Genomic DNA, 25,463 nt, shown 5'->3' with positions numbered 1-25,463 from the left:
AGTCGGCAACACAGTATGTGCAAGGTGTACCTAATAAAGTGTCTGGTGAGCATAATTAAATCAAAGAAATACGAATAATAGGAATACGAAAATCGGGAAAATGTTTCAAAAAAATCCTGTAAAAACAATTCAATGGGAACATTTTTAGCCTGCAGGGAGTTTTGGAGACGGATACACCGCAACATTCAACAAATCAACAAACAAATTTCTTAGCACTGCACTTACAGGGTTGTAACAGTGCACTAAATTAGCATTTCCATATGAACCTTGATTTCCAAGTTTTGGGTATGGGTAAGTTGCACAGATAAAAAAAAAACCCTATATATATATATATATATATTTTGTCCATTTCAAGTCTCACTGTAAAGATTCTTGCACTGATTGTTGCATATTACCATCAACAGAAGACAGAGACATTTACTCTCAAGTGAAGATTAAGGAACGTGGACAAGATTTCAGTCGTTACCTATCAAAAATGCTACCTCTGCTACCTCTGATGTGTGCCATTTCTGCAAATGGCACACATCTTCTGTCTCCTAACTCTCTAAACCAGAAATAAACTCACAAAAAGCATGAAAGCTTTTCAGCACGGGGTCTGTGATGGAAGCGTGCGGCCTGCAGATGAGCCCGCCATGCATGTAAAATACATGTCGGGGGATTAGCCAAAAAATGGAATTAGAGGAGGTGGCATTATTCATCAGATAAGGGCCATTATTCAAATTGGACTCGTTATCTCCCAGCAATCTCACACAGTGATTTCACAGACACAAACGGGGAAAGACACCAGGGATCGCTGGAACAAATGACTCTTGGTGGAGCAAAAACATACAAAGACAAAAGAACAAGGTGGACCACTTGTGATGCTTTCCAGACACAATGAATCCAGCTGCTTTGTTCTTACTGAGCTGGAAATTCATCTTCTAAAATAATCATTCAGAAGATGAATATTTAAAGTATTTTCACTGGTCATCTTGAGAGTAGATGCCCGTCTGGACATATAATTAAGAAGAGAGAGAGCTCTACCGTTTCTGTTCTTCATCACCACCTCCCAGTAGCTCTCTTGCAGCTTTCACTTTTTTGTTTTGTTTTCCACAATCTTACCTTTGCTTTATTTCAGAAACTCCTCTGAAGTACTCACATATAACTCATTTTGAGTTATTCACACCCTCAGTCCCTGTCTGTCTCCACACACACACGACTCATTGATCTGCAGTTGCACAGCACTCCCCCCCCCCCGCCCCCTCGCAGTGTGTGTTGATCGTTGCTTAGGCGCTAGGGGGCAATATCTGCCTGATTATCATTCTCCCTGCGTCACAGCTTGACAGTTGGTAAAATGAATACAAAAGGCATAATCTAGGAGCCAATTTGCATGCTAAATGCTGGCGAAGGAACATTTTGTAATGCAGGACTGTGGGTAAAGCTGCAGTTAAGCCCAACTTTATCCCTGGGAGACTAGGTTAACGCGATTGTGCTGCTACTGCGTGTCTACCCCTTCCCGTTCACCATCTCTGCCTGACTCCGTTCCCTCCTTGCCCTCGAGCCCCATCTCATCCCTCTCTCTTTGCCAGAAACCCCCTCTACTTACACTCGATGAGTTCTTTTCACCGCCGGCAGACGAAATGCTCCATCGCTTTTCCCTCTGTGGTGATGAAATGGGAGGGAGAAGACAAGGACAGGGTGAGAGGGAGAGAGAGAGAGGAGGACAGAGGAGGAGGGAGTGGGGTGAGGGGGAGGTGGGGGGTGAGGATCACAGTCACTGACAACTCTGCCCTGAAACAACAGCATTGTTCCCACACCTTCATCAGGTGAGCAGGCAGTTGTTGCTTTGAGCTTACACCTTACCCCTCGTTTCTCCCTGTCTCCATCTCTCTCACCAGCTCTCACGAAAAAAAAAATAAAAAAAAATATATATATAACACACTCACACACACACATCATGCACACATGGACAGAAACAGTGCAGACAGTGATCAATGTCAGCATGGTTACAGTTGAAATGTGTTGGAACAGCCTATATTTTCAATATCCTGATCCGTCAGTGCTTAGAGGTGAACTGTGAATGCGAGGACAGAGTGAAAGAAAAGACTCTACATGCTACACAGCTGACAGTAACTAACAGTAACTACGACTACTATATAAGGGATGCGAGTATGAGTATAATCTCATTCTTGAAGCCCTCCTGCACAGTGCTGGAGGGCTTTGAAGCTCATGTTTTTGGAATGATGTTGAAAGAAGATAACTAATCTGGTTATTAGTGCAAGGAAATGCTATCTTCGCTATCTGCATTATTGATTTTACACTGTAGGTGTTAACATAGCACATAAAAAAAGTTCAAGCTGGGCTATAAAGTGGACGCTGCTGACTCTGAAGGTTCTGCCTTTGGCTCAAATACATAAACCGTGTTTCCCCGGCTGTAACGTTGCAATGTTATCCTTCTTTTTTTTTTAGTCCAAAGGCGTCTGGCATTGGAGTTCTCTTGGTTATTGTGCTGACAGATCAGCAGCTTCATACAACTATGTGTTTATGCCACGGTGAGCTTGAGGTGGGGACTCATTATTTGGACTCTAACTCCCAGCCCGCCTCAGGAACGGCCCCAGATTGATTCCCAGCAGCAGTTAATATCGAACATATTGACTCAAGCTTTTCTTTTTTATCCTACATAGTTTTAAGTTTCTGCAAAAAGTTTGCAAAACACCCAATTCTATGTTCGTACTTATTCTTTTCTTTCTCTATAAAATAGTGAATTGCACAGCTTTCTTTCAGGGAGAGCTTCGCAGAGTTTGTGTGGGTGTTTGGAAGTGTGTCTTGATGTGTGTGACTAGATAAAAAGATGCAAAAATGGTGCTGCTTTGTTAGATTAAAGAGTCTTCCCCTTTAATGTCAAAAAACCACTGTTCAGGAGTCAGATTTACTGTTTCTTTCTTCGATCATGTCAATATAAGCTGTGAGCAAAATCTTGTCTTGGGCATGTCCACACTTTTTCTAGCTGTTTTCAGATCACTCCCAGGAAGTCCCATTATAATCATATTGAACTGTGATGCTGTTACGGCCCCTTATTTCCTGGATGTGACAGACTGTGATCGCACCATGGATCTCCATATCTGCGCATAGAGCAAACAAATCCTATTTTAAACCACCCACAATTCTTATGGAGGATGATCACTGGTTATAACAGCTGGTTCTCCAGCACCAACCGTGCAGCTTTCATGTCTTGATGCACGCTCAATCATCCAGGTACGGAAATAGCGCAAAGTGGATTCTGTTGCAGCGTTTTCAGTGGGAGAAACTGAAAACTGAACTACCTTTGACATGAAGCCAACATTACAGAGACACAAGGGCAACTGGTCATAACGAGACTTCCGGGGAGTGCCCTAAAAACAGCAATCATGCTGAAAGTGGTCCAAAGTGCACAAGAAGACTTTGATATACCTTATTTATATGCGTCAAAAGCCACTAGAAAAGCCAAGCATATTAGGGTTTAGGCAATAGGTTAAACTTAATGGACCATTTCTGAAGGCTGAATTTATGGCTCATTTTTCTTACATGCTTCAGTCATGATAATGAGTACCTTCATATTTCTGCCTTTCATCAATCAAAATGGCAATTTGCGATTAAACAACTACCCTTTAAAAGCCGAGTTTATGCACAATCAGTGCTCACAACTGTACCAAACAATACAGGTTTACATACCTTCGCAATTTAGCACACAAAAGCAACTCACCTGCAGCGCTCCACTGCTGTTTAATGAGGAATCATGGGGGTCCTGAAATGTACTTTCCATTATATTTTTGCAGATACAGCAGGGGAAAATTGAACTCATGTTGCTACTAGCACTGCAATACCCCAAATACACCTTCTAACGCTGGGTAAAGAGGTTGGAGCCAGAAAGCAGAAAATTTTGCCCTGCACTTAAAAGTTTCAGGCAAGCTATGAGGTAGAAAACGCTACAAGCTGCAAGCACAACAAAGCAAAGTGAAGAGAACACGTAGGGAGTCAGTGGGAGGGTACGCACTCAAACAACGCTACAGCACAAACATCTAAGGCCATCTCTAGAAGCCTCTGCTACAATGTTGGTGGATGAGGCCCACTCTCTGCCACTCAGAACTCCCCTCATTTGGACTGTGGAATTGGAAATCGTGTCTGAGTGTGGGTGAGCAATGTGGCAGGCTGTCTCTGGGAGATGACAGGTGGGTTGTGGGTAAGTGGGTTAACTTTACCTTTGTTGACTTGGATGCCCATGGTTCTGCTGACTGTCTGGCTACATTCAAACTGGGACATGACAACAAGCATGCAACACAAAGCCCAGTCAGCAAACAAAGGACATAAAACAGGAAGAAAAAAAAAAAAGAGAAATCAATAAAATGTTGTAGTAAGGCAAAGAAAAGACACTGAGAATTAGGTTCTTGACATGTGTGAATACATAAATAAACTCAAACTGTGACTGGACATGAAGAGAACTGAAATCACAGTTAAACAAGAACAAAATGAAAGTAACATCAAACAATGCAGGAGCAGATTGAGTGGATGCCAGAATACAACGGTCATTTGCATCTATCAGTGGGCTTCAGGGTCACTGAACCGGACCTTGCCTGTTTCAACATTTCTGTGTGTTTATTTCATTATATCATCAAGGTAATGACTGAATCTAGATTGCCTATTCACCACTGGCATAATATATTAGGTGTTAGGGTTGGGAGGGGGCAAAAATTGTCCATGCATAGCAGTCCTTAGCACCGTTTACCCCCTTAGCTGGGAAAGAATCTGTGTCACAAGTAATAAGGCCCTTCAAAGGAGCCAAATTTGGAGAATGTAGGGTAAATAAATTCCATTAGTGTAACACATTGCAAACAAACGAGCAATCAGACACACAGGCTTGGTTTGCTGCTGCTGTCTGGGCCTCTGCAATCCAAGGCCACTGCTTCTATAGAGAAAACAGTTCCAGCATGTGATTTGGACCTTTTCACCTCCCTTTAATTGGCCCAAGGACACTAAATGAGCTAAATTAGTATTGTGCCTGTTGGTGCACGAAGCCAGTGTAAGGCTTGTTCCGCCTGGACTACCCGTCCCCTCATTAGGAGCCACTGATAGAGCCAGTGTGCTAACGCTATACTTCGCCAAGTGTTCAGTTTTCATGGGCAATTTGTGTGGAAGGATGAAAACAGCTGATGAATTTATACTCGGCATGGAGAAGGGGAGGAGGAGGCAAGGAAATAATTAAAAACAAGCTAATGAGAGGAATTAATTATTCAATTAATGCCTCAAACGTGACACCCAGGGCTGAGTTTAGAGGGAGGAATGGGAAAATGAGGGCGACAGCGAGAGGGAAAATGTCAAGCTGCGAGGACGAATAGAGGGGAGAATGAGATATGAAGAGGAAGAAGAGGGGAGGACTTGCTTTATTGCTGGAATGTGAAATTGAAACTCCTTAGCTTAATGCCGGCAAATTGACTATCGAGACCTACGGGGTTTGCAAGTGCAGGCAAATTGCCCTAACTGAGTCAACAAAAATTGGCTTCTTTGTCATTTAAAATTATACATCTTCATTTTACGTGAAACATTCCCGGAGCTTGCACATTACCCTGGCTAAATTTCCCTACAGTGGCCTCAAAACCTTGCTGGAATATCAATAAATATCACTAAGACAGCACCCAAGTCTCACCTCACTTTAATGGAGAAGGCTAATGGAGTATCCTCCTAGACAGACTATGCACCAATATGCTTCCATATGTAGCCTAACAGACAAGGATTTCATCGTGTAATTCTCACACATCCCTACAGCCATTTCAGGCTGAATTGCTACATGCTTTCATAATCGAAAATTTGCCGTTCCTGCTCTGATCTAGCATCAGTAAAAAAAGAAAATAAAATAAAAAACAAAGCAAGGCTTGTTTTCTCTCTGTCTCTGTCCCTCGCTTCTCCTTTTTCCTTCCCGCTGCGTTCTGCGTAAGTCCTCGCTGTCTATCAGGAGAGGGAAGCCAATCCACGCTTCATTTAATCAAGAACACAGCAGACGATGGGATGGAAATATAACCCATCTGAGAGCTAAAAAATACATCAGCCAAGTCATTATGCAGTGGAAGCGCTCTTTCTCACACTCACACACCCACCGTCCATCCCACACACAGCGAGGCACAACACTGCATCATTGGGCACTGCATGCAAATTTGTGTTATGACCTTCTGAACTCTGTGGAATGGATAGAAAATGACAGGCTAACTCCACAGTGACAGAGGCCAAGAAGCTGTTCTAAATCTAAACATTAGTGTAGACACTAATGCTAATACATACTGTGTTACACGCTCTCTGTCTTTTAGTAACCCCACTGACTCCATTTGTATCCTGCCTCGTTTGTGGAATGCACAATGAAACTACACTCCATCCATCTGCTAGCCATATGGCCCCAGTCAGAGCATCTACTGTACTTAAAACAGAGTAGGATTTGAATTTGTTTTCATCATTAGCATTAATGTGAAGGCCCACTTTCTGTCCACTTCAGCAGAGTGTAACACAAGTGTTATCACTGCAGATATCATTCTCATATGTGGGCAGATGACTTTGTAACTGTACAGAATAACCACTTGATTCCTGGTCAGTAACTGCTGTTCTTGGGTCAACAAAGCAAAATAACAGCTAACAATTTAAGACTAACTTGTACAACTCTCAAACCCCGTTCGCAGTTGCTATGTGTCTGCATTAAACAACGCATCAAAGAAGTAAGAGGAATACAATATACTGCCCTTAGTATTCACTCGTCGGCCTTTATATACATACAAATTTGAGTGGCATACAATTCTTAATCCATTGGGTTTAATATGATATCAACTCAGAATAGCTTCAACTATTCTAGGAAGGCTTTCTTCAAGGTTTAGGCATTTTTTCTGGGAATTTTTGACACAAATGTTAGAGAGAAGTCCTGGCCTCCAGTCTCCACTCTAATTAATCCCAAAGGTTTTCTATCGGGTTTAGGTCACGACTCTCTGAGGGCCAGTCAAGTTCTTCTACAAACTCGCTTATCCATGTCTTTATAGACCTTTGTGCTCTCGTATGCAGTCATTTTGGAACACAAAGAGGCTATTCCCAAACTGTTCCCACAAAGTTGGGAGCACGAGATTGTCCAAAATGTCTTGGTATGCTGAACCTTTAAGAGTTCCTTTTCACTGGGACTGAAGCCCAACTCCTGAAAAACAACCCCACACCATACCAAACACCCCTTCCACCAAACTTTACACTTGGCACAGAGCAGTCAGACAAGTACCTGTTAGATTTGTATTGTTGATTGTCATTTATGCTTAGAAATATTTACTTATATATGCTTAGAGTTTTGTAATTAGTTGTAGATTGGTAGAGGTTTTGATCCTTGATAGTCTGCAAACTTTGTGTGTATTAGACAGCACTTTGGGAGCATGAGAGGTCATACCGTGTCTTATTGTTTTATGGTAGGATTAACGTAGTTGCGTCTGTTCTAGTCTAAGTGCTCTTTGTTTAGATGAACTACAGGACTTCCTCACCGTGTTATCTAGGATGAACCATCTAGGGTGAGGGGGAGGCTACCCTCTTCCTGACCAAGGATGTTTGACCCTTTGATCAGCAGTCCACACACACACACACACACACACACACACACACACACACACACACACAGGCAAGGTACTCTTTGTGTATGTAGACGTCATATGTTAATGAACTTATGCATATTCATGTAACCTCAATAAAAGGACAGTGATACGGGAGAACGGACGAGACCAACTGGAGTCAAGCGGTTGTCCGGTTCTCTCCCGTGCACGAGTAACATGAAGAAGTTTGCCTACTTGCGTCTTGCTTGCAGTGTAATTATATTGTCTTAACGTTCCAGCGAATAGGTTCAAGCTACAAACCTAACAGTACCGTTCTCCTGACATCCACCAAACCCAGACCTGTCCATTGGATTATCAGATAGAGCATGATTCGCAACTCCATAGAATATTTTTTCACTGCTCTAGAGTCCTGTGGTGCCATCCTATGTGCTTTCTGATGCTTTGGACTGCGCTTGTTGATGCAAGGCTTGGATGCAGCTGCTTGGCCATGGAAACCTATTCCATGAAGCTCTCTGACTCTGCATCCACTCACCTGGCTCTGTGATTTAACCTGGCCTACCACTTCTTAGATGAGTTGCTAATCATTTCCATTTCCTTAGAGCAGGGGTCTCGAACTCCAGGCCTTGATGGCCGGTGTCCTGCAGGTGTTAGATGTGTCCTTGATCCAACACAGCAGATTTAAATGGCTAAGTTACCTCCTCAACATGTCTTGAAGTTCTACAGAAGGCCTGGTAATGAACTAATCATTTGATTCAGGTGTGTTTACCCAGGGTGAGATCTAAAACCTGCAGGACACCGGCCCTCAAGGCCTGGAGTTCGAGACCCTTGCCTTAGAGTAACCAATTTTTTCACAAATGCTTGTAGAAGCAGCCTGTATGCTTAGGTGCTTGACTTTACACTGTGGCCATGGAAGTGATTGGAACACTTATATTCAATAATTTGGATGGTTGAGTGAATACTTTTGGCAATATAGTGCATATGCTTGTGTTAGGCTGAAAAAGACATTAGGAGTGTTTCTGATGAGTTTTTCAATAGTATATGCAACACAGAGCCAAATTTAAATTTATTTTCAGACTGCGGGAGTATGTCTGCTAGCTTCAGAACGGATAGACAAGGTGATCTTCAGCATGGAGGTTAATGGGGACTCTTGCAGTTGTCTGTCTGGCTCCTACTTCTTTCCAGTCACATATTTCCTATCCTTTTCAGTCTATTAAGTAGAATGCTTATTCAGCCTCTGGACAGACATCTGGTAAATATAAGGATTACCAGATACCAGGTAGCACAGATTTAACAAGAATATGGCTGTATGAGATTGGAAGAAAAAGGAGAGACAAGAAAAGCAAAATCAGGAGTTTGAAGTGTGTTGATTCTATCTGTGAGGGTACATGTAATGCCTAAGACCACTGTAAGCCCACTGCACTTACATGGAAAATTGGATAAGATGTGAAAGCAAAAAAGAAATGTGTCCGTGTCTCTTTGTGTTTCTGATATCCACTCATCTCCCCAACACAGCCAACACAGAGCTCCTACCTGAAGAGAGCAAAATGAATCAGGTCTCTTCTGACCCCTTTTGCAATATTTTTCAGTGTTTCATCAGCACACATAAAAGTGCATAGCATTTAGTCCTTTTTAGTGCATGAGTTTATGAACATAATATCATGGTTTATGAGGTGGTTATAAATCATTTTGGATGGGCTGTTGTCTTTACAGACTGGTTTATTATGTGGTTATGGTGTTTAGATCGTAAGATTTAACTCAGGCACTGAAAATGGACACAATGGACGCACCTTTTTTTCACAACATAAAAACATTACAAAATCAGGATATTAAGAAAAAAAGTTCACTCATGAACATCCAGTCCTGTATCACACCACTATACAAGTCCTGGACATCCGTCCAGATAAAGTCGCTCCAGATTTTCAATATGAAACTGCAAAGGGCTTAATGAAGGAGGAGGAATTAGCATTCATTATCTGAACGCTGAGGCATGAGGGTGTACGCGACGATGCACAGAACTGTTACACCACACCATACCACTGGGAAGGGGGGTTCAGCATAATATTAAGGTTCATCAAATACAGATACTTCACAATGAGGAAGCACCGACAGGTGGAAAATGAGCAGCTACAGGTAGTATAGTTTGACACCGTTTGTTTTACTGTAATTACACATGATAAATTCTTGCAGACCTGCAGCTAGTACCATGGTTGCTAAGTTTAATTCCTCCTTTAATGCTAACAGATCTGCTGTTAACATTCTTGTATTTTCTCAAAAAGTGGTACAAAAGATTTGCACAAAAGTATGCATTTCATTCCTGCTCTCAGCTGTCAAGTTTTTAAGATTAATTTGTAATTAGCTGTTTAAACTAGTCAAGTAACCTTCACATTTACTATCTAAATTAAACTAGATAATTAACTTGCCAACTTCGTTAGCTCTTTTAAACTCCTGTCTTGGGTTGGAACATTTCAGGTTTTAAAAGGAGAATATTTATGGGCACTGAATGTGCACTTTATGAAAACCTACAAGCTACATGTCCCAGAAAAAGGCTGGGTGTGTAAAATCTTTAGCATCATTGTAATACAGGTATTCCTACTATTCTCACCATGATAATAATGAATGTGTAATTTGTTACATTTTATTTTTAATGCTTCTGCAGGTGCAACGCTTTATTACTATGACATACTCCAACAGAGTTCAGGTTCATAAACCTGGTTCATAAACCTGAACTCTTACGCCTTCAAGGACAGCTTGTTCAGTGTTTCTTTTTATTGTTTTAGGCAATGCTCAGATACAGTATATACCAAGCTATCTTCTGTAATACAGCGGACAAATGGAAGGTCATCCATTCGCACTACTTATCAACATGTAAAGAAATCCAAAGCCTGACTAACCCAGTCACAGCTGATAAACTGCAATTGAGCAATTATTCTGGGGGGAGGAATTCAACCAGCAGACGCTTCAATGTGAAATGCACAAATGACTGTATGAAAACACAGCTTCAGGACAAAAGGTGGCAAACTATGAGGTACAAACTGTAGCATGTAGGTACATTGCCTACTTTAGCAGCATTAGAGGGGCTTTACACCACAAGGTTTATGTTGTTTTAGCACGTCTTACTTTGACTTTCTTTGTAAACCAGGGATGCTCTGCGAACTAGAGATGGCTCAGTGTTGTGCCTCGGTGGAGGGGGAGGGGGGACCTGTTGTGGGCGAACACCAGCCATGGTAGTTAGAAGGGCAACAGGGGTATTTAGGGTTCTGTTTAAAGCACTGTTTTATGATAACATTATGTAGGCAACTGGACCGAGGGGTTGCGATGAACTGGCCGACCTCCTTCATCATTAAAAAGGTGAGACACTCAATAGAGCCTGTCCTTAAGTGACAAAGTCAATTGGCCATATGAAGTTAAAGGTGAATTTCAACTTCCACGGTACTTTGGGTGTCCACCCGTGAGGAGATACCCTCGCGAAATGCCATTTTGTTTGCAATTAAATCACTCATGTAGGATATGTGAAAATCACTGTCACTCTGTCACACGCTGTAGAAGGGAGGTTATTAAAGTAATTATGAAACGATTATATCATTACTCATGCAGTAATTGTCTCCTAAACACAGTTTATGTGCTCCAAACACAGGCAGTGCATCACAGTGATCTCAAAACATAAAACGGATAAACACACAAACAAGAAGGAACAAGTGGACACACACACACACAGAAACAAGTTATGGCCACATCCACACACAGAGAGGCATGCTGCCACACACGTAGGCTCTCTGACACGTGAGTGTATGAACGTGCACATCCGCTCGCACAGACTAGCACAAACCCCTCTCATCTCCATAATTACTGTATAGTCAGCATGTCCGTGTCTGGGGGTGACTCTCAAAGTGAGATGTTGACAATAGCAGAGCCGAATTCAAGCTGGGGCCTGTCAAAGACCTGACGCTGATAGCATTATCCGTGTAATTATTCGCAGTTAAGTGAACGGCCTACTTACTTTTAACATAATGGAATTGGAGGATTGAGCTGTACCGGTGCTGTCCTTTCACATTATAACTCGCGTGACGTCATTAACCAGGAGGAAATACGCGCGCCGATTTGACTTAATTATTTTAAACACGGGCCATCTATTACTCGTGGCTGCTCTCTCGCTTCTTTTAACGTTCCGGGCATAATCTCAAAGCACACCTGAGCTCGCTCTGAAGCACATTAGCATGCTACGGCGCAACTGTTGTTAAGAGCCGCAGACTTCTAATATATGGCTTGCTCTTTTGCGAGCGCCTGCCATTTTTCTTCTCCTCCATAAAGTAGTTGCTTGGCATGCGCGAACGTGGAGTCAGCCAGCGCTTCTGAAAATCTTGATCAAGACGCAGAGCAAATGAGGAGTGAAGTAAAAGGCCGCTGCTCTGGCAATGGGAAACTGCAACATGTTTCCCTCTGTGTGTGTGTGTCTTCACAGCATGGGGAATATGAGAGATGTCAGACTAGCCTCTGTTCCTCCTCTGGCGGTGTAAATTAGATGTGAAACCAGCATACCATCGATGCCAGGGGAAAGTACACCTATCAAGGTTGGCTAACTCATCATGGCTCCACGCACTAAAGCGCAGCAGATGAGTGGAATGCAGGCGTGTACGCGTGTGTTTAAATCTTAATGAAAGTAGCCCTCTGAAGGTCAGCGCGGAGCAAGCGGGGGACTCTTTCGTCTGCTGCTAATGATGTATTAATGATTCACGGAGGCGTCTTTGTCTCATGTGCATAGGTGCCCACCCAGGCACCCCCCATGGACACATACCTCGTGGCCTGTGCAGGCACACACACACATAGACACACACTTAAAAGAACATTTCCATACAGCACAAAGAAAATTAAACGGACACATTAGCCGGTTCGACACAAGCACAGACGAAACCATTTGTGCGTATGGACAGATGCTGTTGTTGTTTCTTTGTCTTTTATTTTCCCTTTCCTGTAATTAATTGTGGTGAGATAGTTTGGTAAGGAGTGACAAACAGTTTCACAGGTATTAAAACTGCAGCATTCGGATTTCATTAATCCGCTCTGATTGATTACCCCTCTGCTAAAAGCTCATGCGATCAACTCATTTGATAGGCTCTTAATAAGGCACCGAGCACAAGTGAAAATAAATGAGGTTCAGGCCAATTACATCAGGTACAAAAGTAATTTACAGTATGAAAGATGGAACAGAATGTGCCTCTAAAGAAATATTTATAAGGCAGTTAATGCTCAGTTCTTCGGGACTGTGATAATAAGTGTAACAATGAATTAATCAAGCAGCAATGAAAACACTGTATACAGTATTCACATTGCATTTAGATTTCCTTGTTAGCGCAAACAATGTTTTCACATTTCTAAGACAGCAATTTGCCATGAAAAAAGGAAACCATAATGAATACAGCTGCTTTCAAATCTACCTCATGTTTGTAAATGAGTGGGAGCTTTGCTCGGAATTTTTATGCCTATAATTGGCTGAAAGCTGCATTTACGAATAAATACAATGTCGCCACCACAGCGCTGATAATATTTAGTCATTGTTGACCACTTCCTTTGAAGCTAGTTATTGCGTCCCAGAAATGGCACGGAATGGGGGGTGTGGGGCGTTGGGGGTTTAAGTATTGTATAGGATAGGAGGTGGAGGTGCACGGGTGCAGTGGGTTCCCATCCTGCCTCGGGGCAATGATCTTACCTTGAATGTGGACATGGCTGGGTCCCTGCTATACCTGTCTATGGTGTGGAACTTGGACGAGTGGTTGAGCTCATGGTACAGGTCAGAATGTCTTTTGCGAGTGTGCATCACTTTCTGGAAGGGAAGAAAGGAAGGGACAGCAGAAATGAAGCAAATAGAAACAAACCAAAAAAAAAAAAAAAAGAATGAAGGGAGGGAGAGCCGTGTAGGGACAGGCAGGGGGAATGAAAATGGGTAAAATGCTGAGGGACTGCAGTGATGCCAGCCATGAGAAGGGGGTTAGAGCGAGACACTGTCGATCGATTGCTGGCTCATGCTCATCCATTATCCACTTCCTCTGTCTTTAAGAATTTGGCAACTGTGAGTGCTGCAGAAGCGAGTCCTTTACATGAATATCTGGTGAAAATGAGTGACAAAAATGCCATTGTCACAGCCTGGTTCTTGCTAACTGGTGATCCTGTTAAATCAGGATTTCTTTTTTGTCAAACTCATTAAAAATCTAACAGATGGGCTAGAATTTAACTCTTACCCTCACTGAAATTATATTTGTCAAAAAACTGCCATCCCTGTGTTCCGAATGTGGCTGTCCCGAAGGGAGTTAAACCCGGATCTGTAATTCTCTGACAGCGAACTGCATTTGTCAGTGCCACTGCTGTCTCTCCGTGCTAATGGGCAGTGCTGGAGCTGCTCGGCGGTAGCTAATCGTCAAAGCAGCTTGTGAGGTTGAAAGTGACACAGGGGCAGGATGCCAGCACTCACACCCGCACACTTACTGGCCAGTTGGCGCTTAGCACTGGCTCCAATTACTTCAGAGTGGGTACTCTCATCTCTGCTCAGTTAGAAGGTGCTACTGTCTCCTTGACTGACTACAGTTTTAGGTTTTCAAGAATCTCAAATGTAACATACAAAATAAAGAACAATCAACACCGGTGCATTATAGAAAAGGTTGGAAGTAAGGTTGCACAAACAGAGCTTAAGGGCAATTTTAAGCTAAGTTCTTCAATGGACCTAGGCTCGTCCAGCTAGGCCAGTTTGTCATTCTGTAAGATAAGCTACCATCTTGCTATGACTATACATACATTTAGGCTTAGTTAGGACCAGGGTTTATTCAAAATCTGCATTATACTGGTACAGTTACAGTTGGTACCTGCTAGACAGTAGCCCCTGCCTTCACACGACTTTTCCAAGTCCATTCTAAAGACTGGAGCCAACTTAGCACTAAAGACCAGGCTTAGTAAATACCAGTTGGAGCAACTGGTCCCACCATTTTATAGTGTCCGAAATAAAAGAGGGGATATACCAAATTGATCGCAATGTTTTCTTATTGAATGCTCTTTCTTTCAAGATATCCAGCTTGAAGTCAAATACTAAAGAGTATAAACTTAAGAGTATAAGGTATTACTTTTCCTGAAACACATAATTAGATTTCTAATTTGTTTAAGTATTCAGTATATTCGTAAAAAAGAAGTTCGCTTTTGACAGTCTAAAGGGATGAGCCAACTCTATCAATGGAGAAAAAAAAGCATGGTTGAAAATGGATTTACCTTTCATTAACTCATAGAAGTGTACACTTTGCTGTTTTAGAGGTTCTTCTATGTCTCTTTCTCAAAAATCAATAGTCAGTTGGTGTGAAAAGGGTTGCTTCCAAGGAGAGCCAGTTTCCTTGTTCATGCAGAAGCCACAGATGACTCCAGATAAATAGGCCAGATAAGTAAAATGATCAGCTGTAATCAGTGTTAGTAGCTTGTCCTCACTCATACCCTTTACGTTTAAATGTTATGTGTCCATGGCGGGAGGTGAATGTCCAGTCTCTGCATTGGCCAATACTCAAAGGAGTTCACAGGGAGGGCAGCAGTGTTACGAGATGGCTTGTATTTTATTGCATAGAGACTGGCGATTCACGGGACACTCGAGTCATTTTTAACACAAACATACTCACAGACACTGCCAAACCATCTCGTTCCAACAGATATAACCAGCAAACCAACTGCGGCCACATACGGTACGTGTCAACCCAGGACGGAATTACTAGTTTTTATCCAGACACAAGAAGCATTTTACTTTTGCTGTTTCTTCAACCAGGACCCCAAAAAAAGACATGACAAACTCATTGGATTTAACTGTGCATGTCGTTTGGAAGGTTTGGTTTCCAGATTCAAATAACACATCCGCTTGTTCATAAAGACAGACTGTAGGTAGGGACAGCTTGACTGGCCAATGTTGGAGAAACAGCATACTATTTAAGATAAGTCTGAAACAGGTCACTGATCTGAGAGCAAGGGAGACACAGGAGCAAGGGAAGGGGTTTAGCAATGCGTTGTTTTTTTTTACTCCTCTAGGCGTTACTCAAGTCCTGGCAGAAGCACAAGAAAGCAGAGACAGGCTGATGACAGGGGGGATGAGGTCCGAGATCTTACCTCGAAGTCCAGTTCAGAGTACCGTACTCTTTTCCTCTGGAAGAGGAGGGGGGCAGGGGGAGAGAAGAAAGCATCAATGACCACCCCTCGACCACCACAGAATTCTCTTGATCTCAGTGTCTTTGTGGATCTTTCAGTGCCATTGTTCAGTAACAAAAGGACGGCTAATATTCACCGGCTGCCCAACATGATACAGACATTTATTTACAAATGTCATGGGAAAAAAAGGCATATTGTTCAGCCTATTTCAACGTAATGAGATTAGTGGAGTGGAATAACCCAGAATTACAATGAAATATAATTTCTTGGCTCACATACCCTCAAATACAATCGCTACAGCCTTGGTGTAAATCGTCTTCTCTGCTATTTTTGGAGAATTTGTTGAAGACATCCAGATTAAAAAAGCTGCCACAAACATGTGAGGGATGTGTTTCATCCTCTAATCTTGTTTGGACCCCACCGCTCTCATCTTAAGTGCTTCTTTAGCTATAGTGAGTGGCACACAAGCTGCCAATTTAACAGCTGCAGACATTTCCAACTCATCTGGCCCCGACATTGCACTGAATTACATTCCATCTCTGACTTCCTCTCTGGCTCTCACTGTCTGCCAGATTTGCATTTGGCAGGGAGAGGAGCTGCTCTCTACAGTTAGTTAAAAGCAGTATTCATTCTTTGATAGGGCAGAGTTGCTGATCTGATGCTACGGCGGCCAAGGTTTTTAAAACGGAGAGAAATGCAAACAGATAGAGAGGCAAGTTTCTCCCGGGATGTCCTATTGCCTTTGAGAATTCAACCATTCCCTCTTTTATTATCGCGGAATCCTTACCTTAAACAGAGATATTCCATGATTGAATTAGCTTTGCAATATGGCAGGCATGCAACATGCATATACGTGTGCAGTATATTGCATGTTTTGATGGAAACACATAGAAAGCAATAGCTAACTCACTCATACAAAAATCATATGGGATTCTGTCCTTCTACACTTTGCTGTTCAGATGGCACGGTGGTGCTGCGGTGTTGTTCGTTTGAACTTGCTGGTTTCGATAGCACGATTATTGGATAGTATGCTTAGTGAGTCATTTTCACACTCTGATATACATCACTTGGAGTTTAAACATACAAGCTTCTGAATCAACAGTACATTTGACACCCTAAGTACTTTTTCACAATCTTTCCACGACACGTCTTCCTGTTGCAATTGGAAAGTAAAACACGGATTTAATCCTCAGAGGCACTCTCTGACATCCATCTCCGAATCAAACATATCCTAACAGGGTGAAATTGTAGCAGTAAATTACATCCGGTTTCTCTTCAGTTTTTTTTCTTCTTCTTTTTTCCATATTCATGAGTGGACTCGTTACTCATCTGACAGTGATTTTTTATGAGTCTTAATGACTCGTCCTTAAAGTCCTTTGCCCCGAGTGAAGTATTTTTACTTTTAGAGTGAAAATGTTGCATCCAATGTCTTTAATCAACCTTCAGCAGTCAGCAAGATGCCATTAAGGGAAGATCTAAAGTGTGTATTTGTGCATGTGACTATGTAAAGTATGTCAGTGAGTGTTTGCAAAAATTAAGGTGGGCTGAAAGACATTCACCAGGGAATTTTTTTTACTCTGATCCTGTCAGTCTTGGTCCATCTGCTGCAAAGCCCTGTACCATTAGGAAGTGGAGGGGGGTATCACACACATATTAAAATCACTCATACAGAGACACTAAACTATGAAGCTGTCTGTCATTATGAGAATAACTTATTTCAATGGTCATCCTCTCAAAGAGCAGCTATAAATACTACTCATCTGAAAATAGCAGCTGTTATAGCAGACTTATACTTAGGCACACAACTGTGTTATTATCACAGTGTACTGTTACTCTAGAAGATAGACAGCATGTATTAGAAACTCACGAAATTTGAACTAACACGTTTGAAGGCCGCACTTACGGAACTATGAGGCATGTGAATAGACATTTTTCTTCTTTACACGTGTTTGGTATTGATAGATTGATGATAACAGTTAGTTTAGAAATGAAGACCATCTAGTTGTTCCTAAAGTTAAGTGAAATGTCAGATAGATCAAGATGTCTTACTTTTCCTGGTGTAAATGAACTTGTTTTGAGAGGACGGTCGATGCAATGAGTGGATCTGAATTTTTCTTTTTAAAAAAAAAAAAGATTCCACAGGCATTAATGACTGTGAATCCTTCCACTCCTCTTTATCAACCCACTTATAACTTTACTTACATTATCACAACCTGAATAGCTATCACTGTAAAATTCAGGGAGACAGTGGAAAAAAACTCAACCAGCGTTGCCTTTATTCCCTTTGTCCTCAACCTATCACCCACCTCCAGGGATCCTGCTGAGAGGCTGGTGTTGGCATTGGTGCTGCCCAGGTTGCGTGGCAGGGTCCTGGTTCTCTCCACTGTTGTTCCCCCTGTCAGAATCTGTCTGACTGAAGGTCTCTGGCCCGGCTTTAGCTGCAAAGAATTCCCATGGGAATGCATATGTCCTCCATGGGAGTGCACAAGACCACCCTGAGGCATCAAGTGGCCCTGCCCATGGGGCAATGTTTTGATCGTCCCAAAGGAGCGGTTGAGGTTCATGGTGATGTTCATGTCACCCACACTGGATGGCACAAAATCTGCCGGATAGGCCTCACTCTCTGCCGGGTGAAGGGTCAGAGGAGAGGGAGGTGGCGGGAAGGGAGGATCCTCCACTGCAATGTTGAGAGGCTTGTCCTCACCCCCCAGTCCCAGGCCTCCTCCTTGGGAGGAGGGTGTTGCAGGTTTGAAAGTGACTGTCCTGCGAGGTAAGACCATGTAGTCCCCCTCTCCTCCACCACCCCCCTCTCCTCCGTCTCCCCCACCCCCTCCGCTTCCAGCACTTCCGTCCTGGGAGGTGTTGGATGAAGCCGGAGGTCGAGCCCAGCCCAGGCCACTCTCGGTGCACAGGTAGATCGGAGCGCTGCCGCGTTGCTGTCCCTGTTGTCTCTGCTGGTCCACATTCACTTCCTTCTTTAGGGGGGTCTCACTCAGCTCATTGAGGCCTCCCAGAGGTGGAACCTTGCAGATAAAACAAACAAACAAAAAACCCCAATAAAATTGTTTTTTTGCAAGCAGAATTTTTTTCGATAAACTATATTCTTTTTTATTTCTTTAGCAATCCCGCTTAACTTCATACGATGAGACACATTCCATCTCTTTTTGTCGTGTTCAACTTCAAAATTGTGTTCAAAATTTAATGTTAATATAATGTCCAGCAGGAAGTTGAAAAATGAATGAGCTAATCTGTTTGGAAGTTTAGAAACTTTAATTGTGTACCTGTACAATAAGGTTAGGAGGGGGGATGTTCCCTGGGAGAGTGCTGAAGTTGACCCCTACTCCGCCCTCCTGATGGGCTGCCAGCTTAGGATCGTCCTCATCATCCAGGGAGATGCGGGAAAGGGTCCCAGTGATAGTGGCTGGGTTACAGGTGTTCACCTCTTTGAAAATGACTGCAGTGAGACGAGGGAGGCATAAGGATTTGGAAAGAGACAGCAAAGAGAATGGAAGATAGGCAAGAGATACGCGAGAAGGAATTTGGATAGTTGGTGAAAGGAGAAATATAGTGAAGGTGAAAAGTTTACAGGCGGGTGTGAATAGAGAAGGTGGGCGGGGGGGGGGGGGGGGGGGGGGCAATTGGGTTGAGGAATAGATATTGAACGGAAGAGAATAAATATATTTAATTCCAAAGAGAACACAACTGACAAGAGGTGTGCAACGCAGAGACAGACAGCATAAATTAAATTAAACTGATACTGAAATATACTTGCAGCTATAAAACAGCCTCAAGATACAATGCATCTTTAAGAAAAATGTGATTTTCTCATGTTGTGCTTGGTATACAGTGACTGACTTTTTGTTTCTCACACTGTGACCTTAAATCTCAGAGTAATGTCCTTGGTGAAAAATGCTATGTAAAACCCAGTGCTTTTCTCTTGCCTGCTTTCACATACTGACGTACATCTATATGCACTAGAGGAAGTGTTTTGAGCATTAACGTATGCGTGTGTTTCACAATACTGTTAATAGCACAACACAAAACCTGCTTGCAGTGGCTGTGAATTAGTTTTCATGCTCATTAATCATAAGAGAAGCTCAGACACTCCACACTTCTAGAAGAGTTACTGCATAACTAATCCGGACATGCTTATGAAAGACAATCTTCTGTCACAGCTATCATCAATCACACACACACACATATATCAAACCATCTGGAAATTCATGCCAGATATCATGCTCATTCTGTCACCATCAGAGGAGTAGATATTTACATGGCCCCAAATCCCAATTTTTAGACCAAAGTAGGAGCTCAGACTGTTTTCATACAAGCTGTATTGATTTAACAGAATGTCAGGCTAGACATTTGATCAAAAATTGAAGCCGGATCCTGCTGAGGGTGAATGCAGCAAAAGCACACTGGCTTACTACAACTGTCATTTCCTCTGTTCCATCATCCCGTTGGTGCAAACTGACAGGTTGGATTGGAACAGGTTTTGGAGAAATCTGACCAATCTGCTCCCATCACGTCTGCAACAAACAGTGGATGGCTCAGAGAAAGACCTATAGACGAATCCAGTGTTGTTTTTGTGTGTGTTGTGTTCTAAAGTACCGGTGCTGTTTTTTTGCTGATGCAGAGTGGAAGTGAAGACATTTACACTGACAATGAAAGCAAGGATATTTAAATTAATCACTGTCAGGGGGGCAGTGAAAGTAGTCGCTATGAATGTGGAAGTTAGTCTCAAAGGACCAGAGGATCAGAAATTAATTACTACATAGCCTTAGGGGGAAAAAAAGAACACAAATGTCTTGTGTGTGGAATACGTGTTATATACAACAGATTAACTGGTTTAAACCTAGCAGAAAGATTCCAGGTAAAGCCTGAGATCGATGTAATGACGTTACCTACTGGTGAAGCTTTAAGTAGGCGCTTTCAACCAGCACTTTCTTGTTGTTATGAAAACCAGATGTAACAACCGAGGGGTTGATCTGACCGTGAAACCGAGGAAAGCAGCATGCTCGCTGGCCAAAAAGATGTGACTGGTGATGAGGATATAGTCAGTACTTCTCTTTTTTCACTTGAATGGTGATGATTTTAATTTTGTAACTCATAATAATGTATAATTTTACAACTTAACCTACCAATTTAGCCCATAAAGTTGTCATAAAAACGGTCACAAAGCCAGGAGCTAGTTTTATGGAAGTCTATGGGACAATAGCGATAGGAAAGGCAGGTTTAATGTCAACCTTTGCTGACTTGATTTTTGGGACGTGGAAGCTACATTCTACAAGTTCAGGGGCCTGTTCTTCGTACCGCGCTAAGTGAGTTAGCTGGATGAGATTGTTGACGATTTCGCGTGATCCTGGATCGTTCGGTTCCCCGAAGCCCATCCGGGACTTGCTGTCATAGCAACAGAGCCGTAAGCGTAAACCTGCTGGGGAGCAGGTTTACTTTATGTAAACAGGATTAGATCGCGGCCACGCAGGTATGTCCGCGTCATTCATACGAAAGCAACAGCGATATTCCACCACTGTTTCACCATAAATAAATAACATCAATGTAACTAAAGACAATGCAGCACTTGATCCATTTATTGATTTCACACAGATAGATACAGGCCATTTCCTTAAAAAGGGAAATGTACTATTAACATTCTATTACATGTATGTGATTATTACAGATGTAATTCATATTTCAGAGTAGTAATTGCAAATTACTTTGTGTAATCAAGATGAGAGACCACGGCTATAAAAGCGAAGGTGGATTTGGGAAGCCTGTCGCAGCCATGTCCTGTCCGTATACGCGAGCCACCCATTGCGGAAGGTGCAAGATTGATAAGGAGAGTCCTCAGAATTCAGCGTATATTGCGGGATAGACAGGATCCTTTAGCTCAGCGCGACAGTGTGCTCATAGAGAGATATCGATTTTCCCGTGAGGATATTATTTACTTAACCAACTTGTTGACGAGGGGGTGCAGGACCACCACCTGTCTTTTTTTTTGCTCTGCCCTTTTCTTGGTTGCTGTTATAAACAAACAGATTATTTCAGGGTCTCTTTCCAAGAGACGAAAAGCAATATAAGTGATAAATATTACCATTCTGTAGAATATTCTTATATTTCACTTTTACTTGTCCCCATGTTCTAGTGGGTCCTGTTGTGGCTCTAATGTGAAAGGGGATATAATATAACATATTATAATATAATATAATGTAATATAATATTGGATAATATAGTGTGATATGATAAATCTACCCTACCGCCTACTGGTGTTGGCCAGAGGGGCCGATGGCGCGATATGGCAGCCTGGCTTCTGTCAGTCTGCCCCAGGGCAGCTGTGGCTACAACTGTAGCTGCCTCCACCAGTGTGTGAATGTGAGAGTGACTGAATAGTGGCATTGTAAAGCGCTTTGGGTGCCTTGAAAAGCGCTATATAAACCCACTCCATTATTATTGTTATTATTAAATTACTTACGAGTTTAATTTGTCAGCAACTTTCTGCCAGCCCTCGCTCCTTGCTTTTGCAGCCTTTGCAGTGTTCCCTTGCGTTCTGATTAAACTCTGAAACTCCTGAAATCCCTCACTCAAGAGTTCTTGCTCTGCTGCCGAAAAATACCGAGCCGAGCGCGCTCCGTCGACATTTTCGCCGACCAATCAGAGGGTTGCCGATCAATGTTTCCACTATCGATGCGTAGCCCCTTTTACGACACCCAGTGATGTCACATTACTGCGTCCAGCTGTACTAATCGTCAACAGCAGGTGTGTTTGGGGAACCGGATTAGCGCGCTCACGGTTAGCGCGATGGTTTGGTCTTGGATGTTTCATTTGATCTTGGATGTAGTAAGCGACGTACGAAGCACAGGGCCCAGGGCCAAGAAGTTCAGTCACTAGTTTCAAGTATTATTCAATACATGAAGTTCATAAAAATGATAAAGCGGCATATGATTTACAATGCAATGGCAGTTCTCTTGTGTTTCAGTGTGTAGCATCCATCGGTTTCTTGGTTAGATCTCGCCCGTGCTCATCATGTTTGGCCTCGAAACTCTAAGCTGCTTAGAGTGAAACTTTCAGAAGGCCTTTGCTGACACATACGTCAAGTCAGAATTGAATGGTCTACTTTTAAACTGGGGAACGTCTTACTACGCGAGTACTGAATGTCAGAAAGATAAGAAAGATGAGCTATTTGTACAGGTTTAAAGTTTGGCTAGAAAATATAGGAAGGCACCCACTAGAAATAGATACAGTATGTAGGGTGGTGCCATCATCAGCAAAACACAATCAGACCCCAAAACTGTTCAATAGATGGAGTAAACGAATATGGCTTTCAGCTGGATTCGTCTATAGGAGCTCTTAGAGTTTACGGACACATCAGGCAGTATTTATTAGGTCAGTAAGGTGCAAAACTTACATGGGTGTCCTCTCTCTGCAAGGGTTTTGGGAGGGAGTGGAGGGGTGGGAGGGTGGAGTGACTCTTTGTTAATATTTCAAAGCACAACACACACTTATACTGTGGTACATCTGTAACACATCCAAACACCCACACAGGAGCATTGTCGACTAACGAGTGAAACAGGTCTGAACACATTGAGGAGTGTTATTATCATGCACAATTAAGCACAGTCTCATCCAAACATATGCTCGCTGAGCACTTATTGGGCAGAATCAGTGTGATTGATAAGGCATAATAATTTGCTGCGCCGAGATGTAGCGCATCATCTCCTGTCATTTCATCAACACATGCGGCAGCAAGCTAAGAATGAAACAGCTTGCAATGCTAATCCTGTGTGGGACAAAGGAACAGCGAAGAGAATGGAGACAAAAGGAGAAGGAGGGAAAGCGAAATCAGGTAGAAGGGAGAGCTCACCTGTTTGACAAGCCAAGTCAACGTCCTTCTCAAAATCCGTCTGACGTAGAAGGCGGGGTAGGCGGCGGGGGAGAGAGGAGGCACAATTAATTTGTGCATTCAGAGCAACAGGAAGCACACGAGTCCGAGCGAGCGACTGGATCTCAAATGGATATGATGTATCCAATGACTCTCATGCTCTGATTTAACTCTATAGAAAAGGACCTGATCCCAATCTGCCACTTTATATGAGTCAATTAGTAATCCTCTCCATAAACAGAACAAAACAAAACAAAAAAGATGCACTGAAAATGTTCAGTTTTTCCTTCTTTGCAATGAACTCATCCCAACGCCTTTTCTAACCAAAAAAAGAACAGAGGAAAAAGCTACATTTTGTCTAAGGCCTACACAACCGCTGCTTTTTTCGTGATGTTTATCAGTTCACAGCAGCATATCCAAAACAGACTTTGAGAGAGACGAGCAGAAGGCTGTGAGGTACGTAATGCTTCTGTATGCCTCATCAGTCACCTCGCTATCATCTGAATGGAAACAGGGACAGAAATTTACACAGCAGCTAAACTATTATCTGCTGTTCCAGCTGAAGCAAAACTTTGCAGCTTCCTAGCAAGGATGAGAAAAAATATATATAATGTTAGAATGCAATCCATTGACAGGAGCGAAGAAAACACAAACTTACACACAACACTGCTTTTAACCTGTACTCAATATTCAGATTTTATGTAGATAAAGTACTTCGGGCACAACCAAATCTGATGTTTAGTTGCTTTGATATCTCGTACTTCACTCGAGCGATGCAGGGCGGCACTGCTCCTTGGGGTAAAGAAACCCAGAGGCTGGTGAGTTGAATGAAGAAGCTCTCTTTCCAGAATGGCCACCACTCAAGTTTTTCTGAATTTTAGTAAAAATGAAGCCTATTGCTATGCAGATGCGATCCTCCCATTTCTCACTATAGAGCCTCGTCCCGTCCTCAGCGGGATTCACTTACAAAAGCCTTTGTTTGGATAATAAACTACAGATTTCAGACAGTTTGGGCATGCCACAGAGGCAAGGAGAAGAGGAAAAGGGCGGAAATGAAAAACTGAAAGAGAGAATGAGAGAGTTTGCAAAGGTCTCAAAGGAGCAGAAAAGCTCTTAGTACGCAAATCACCCGCAGCACCATAAATGGTTCTCTACTAAATGGACAAATGAGAATATTAAGAAAAAAAAACAAAAAACCAAAGCTCTCCTCTCTTTTTGTCTCTTTCATCCACATTGAGAAAAAAAAAACAAATCATCTTTATTCTAACCATTATGCACTCTCTCTGCAACTGCCTCACAGGTTACGTACACTGAGTCATCAACATCAACTAAATAATATAAGGGAACAGACTGCAGCATATACTGAGGGAGCACACGTTAATGTACACGTTCCTGTAGTCAGTCAAGTCTCTTAGACATCACAACTATTACTGCAGTACATACACTTAAAGGTGCGATATGTAAGAAACACAAACTTTGGTAAAACTACAACTTTGCTTCTTGCTAACAGTTAGCTTATAGCATCAGAGTGCACAGGGGTACAGCAAAAGGCAATTTGGGTCTTTACTAGAGCTCAACCGATATAGGTGTTTAAGATGGACACTGATGCTTATTGATTTTAAAAAGCTGAGATATTGGCCCTATGGCTGTATTTTTGTCAGGCTCTAGTCTTCACAGGTTTAATGTACATTAAAACATAACTAAGGGCTAATTATTGGACCTCTATGTACCTTTTTAAAATGTCAAAATATGACATATACGATCATATACGATCTTGTAATAGGACAAGACAGGTTACAAATCTGAGTACATTTCCAAGCATAGGTACAGAAATGTCTAAATCTAGAAAT

The 25,463-nt window shown here is 42.4% G+C and overlaps 1 protein-coding gene across 6 annotated transcripts in view; it reads right to left on the bottom strand.

Annotated features, from left to right (window-relative positions):
• adgrb2 (adhesion G protein-coupled receptor B2) overlaps positions 1 to 25,463 on the bottom strand; it is a 264,465-nt gene that overhangs the window by 5,085 nt on the left and 233,917 nt on the right. For 4 of the 6 annotated variants that reach the window (XM_026156028.1, XM_026156033.1, XM_026156032.1 and 1 more), the window contains 7 exons: positions 23,596 to 23,635; positions 23,140 to 23,154; positions 19,016 to 19,188; positions 18,041 to 18,757; positions 15,696 to 15,731; positions 13,279 to 13,392; positions 1,586 to 1,639 (listed from right to left, as the gene is read on the bottom strand). In XM_026156028.1, coding sequence (XP_026011813.1) covers positions 1,586 to 1,639; positions 13,279 to 13,392; positions 15,696 to 15,731; positions 18,041 to 18,757; positions 19,016 to 19,188; positions 23,140 to 23,154; positions 23,596 to 23,635 — 1,149 coding nt within the window. Of the gene's footprint in view, positions 1 to 1,585; positions 1,640 to 4,205; positions 4,270 to 10,691; positions 10,774 to 13,278; positions 13,393 to 15,695; positions 15,732 to 18,040; positions 18,758 to 19,015; positions 19,189 to 23,139; positions 23,155 to 23,595; positions 23,636 to 25,463 lie in introns of those variants that run through there. The other 2 variants (XM_026156031.1, XM_026156030.1) reach the window with 2 other exon arrangements.

Source organism: Astatotilapia calliptera, chromosome 22, assembly GCF_900246225.1.
Source record: "Astatotilapia calliptera chromosome 22, fAstCal1.2, whole genome shotgun sequence".
In the NCBI taxonomy this organism is placed as follows: domain Eukaryota; kingdom Metazoa; phylum Chordata; class Actinopteri; order Cichliformes; family Cichlidae; genus Astatotilapia; species Astatotilapia calliptera.
Note: the sequence above shows the minus strand (reverse complement) of the source record. Positions and strands in the feature narration are given on the sequence as shown.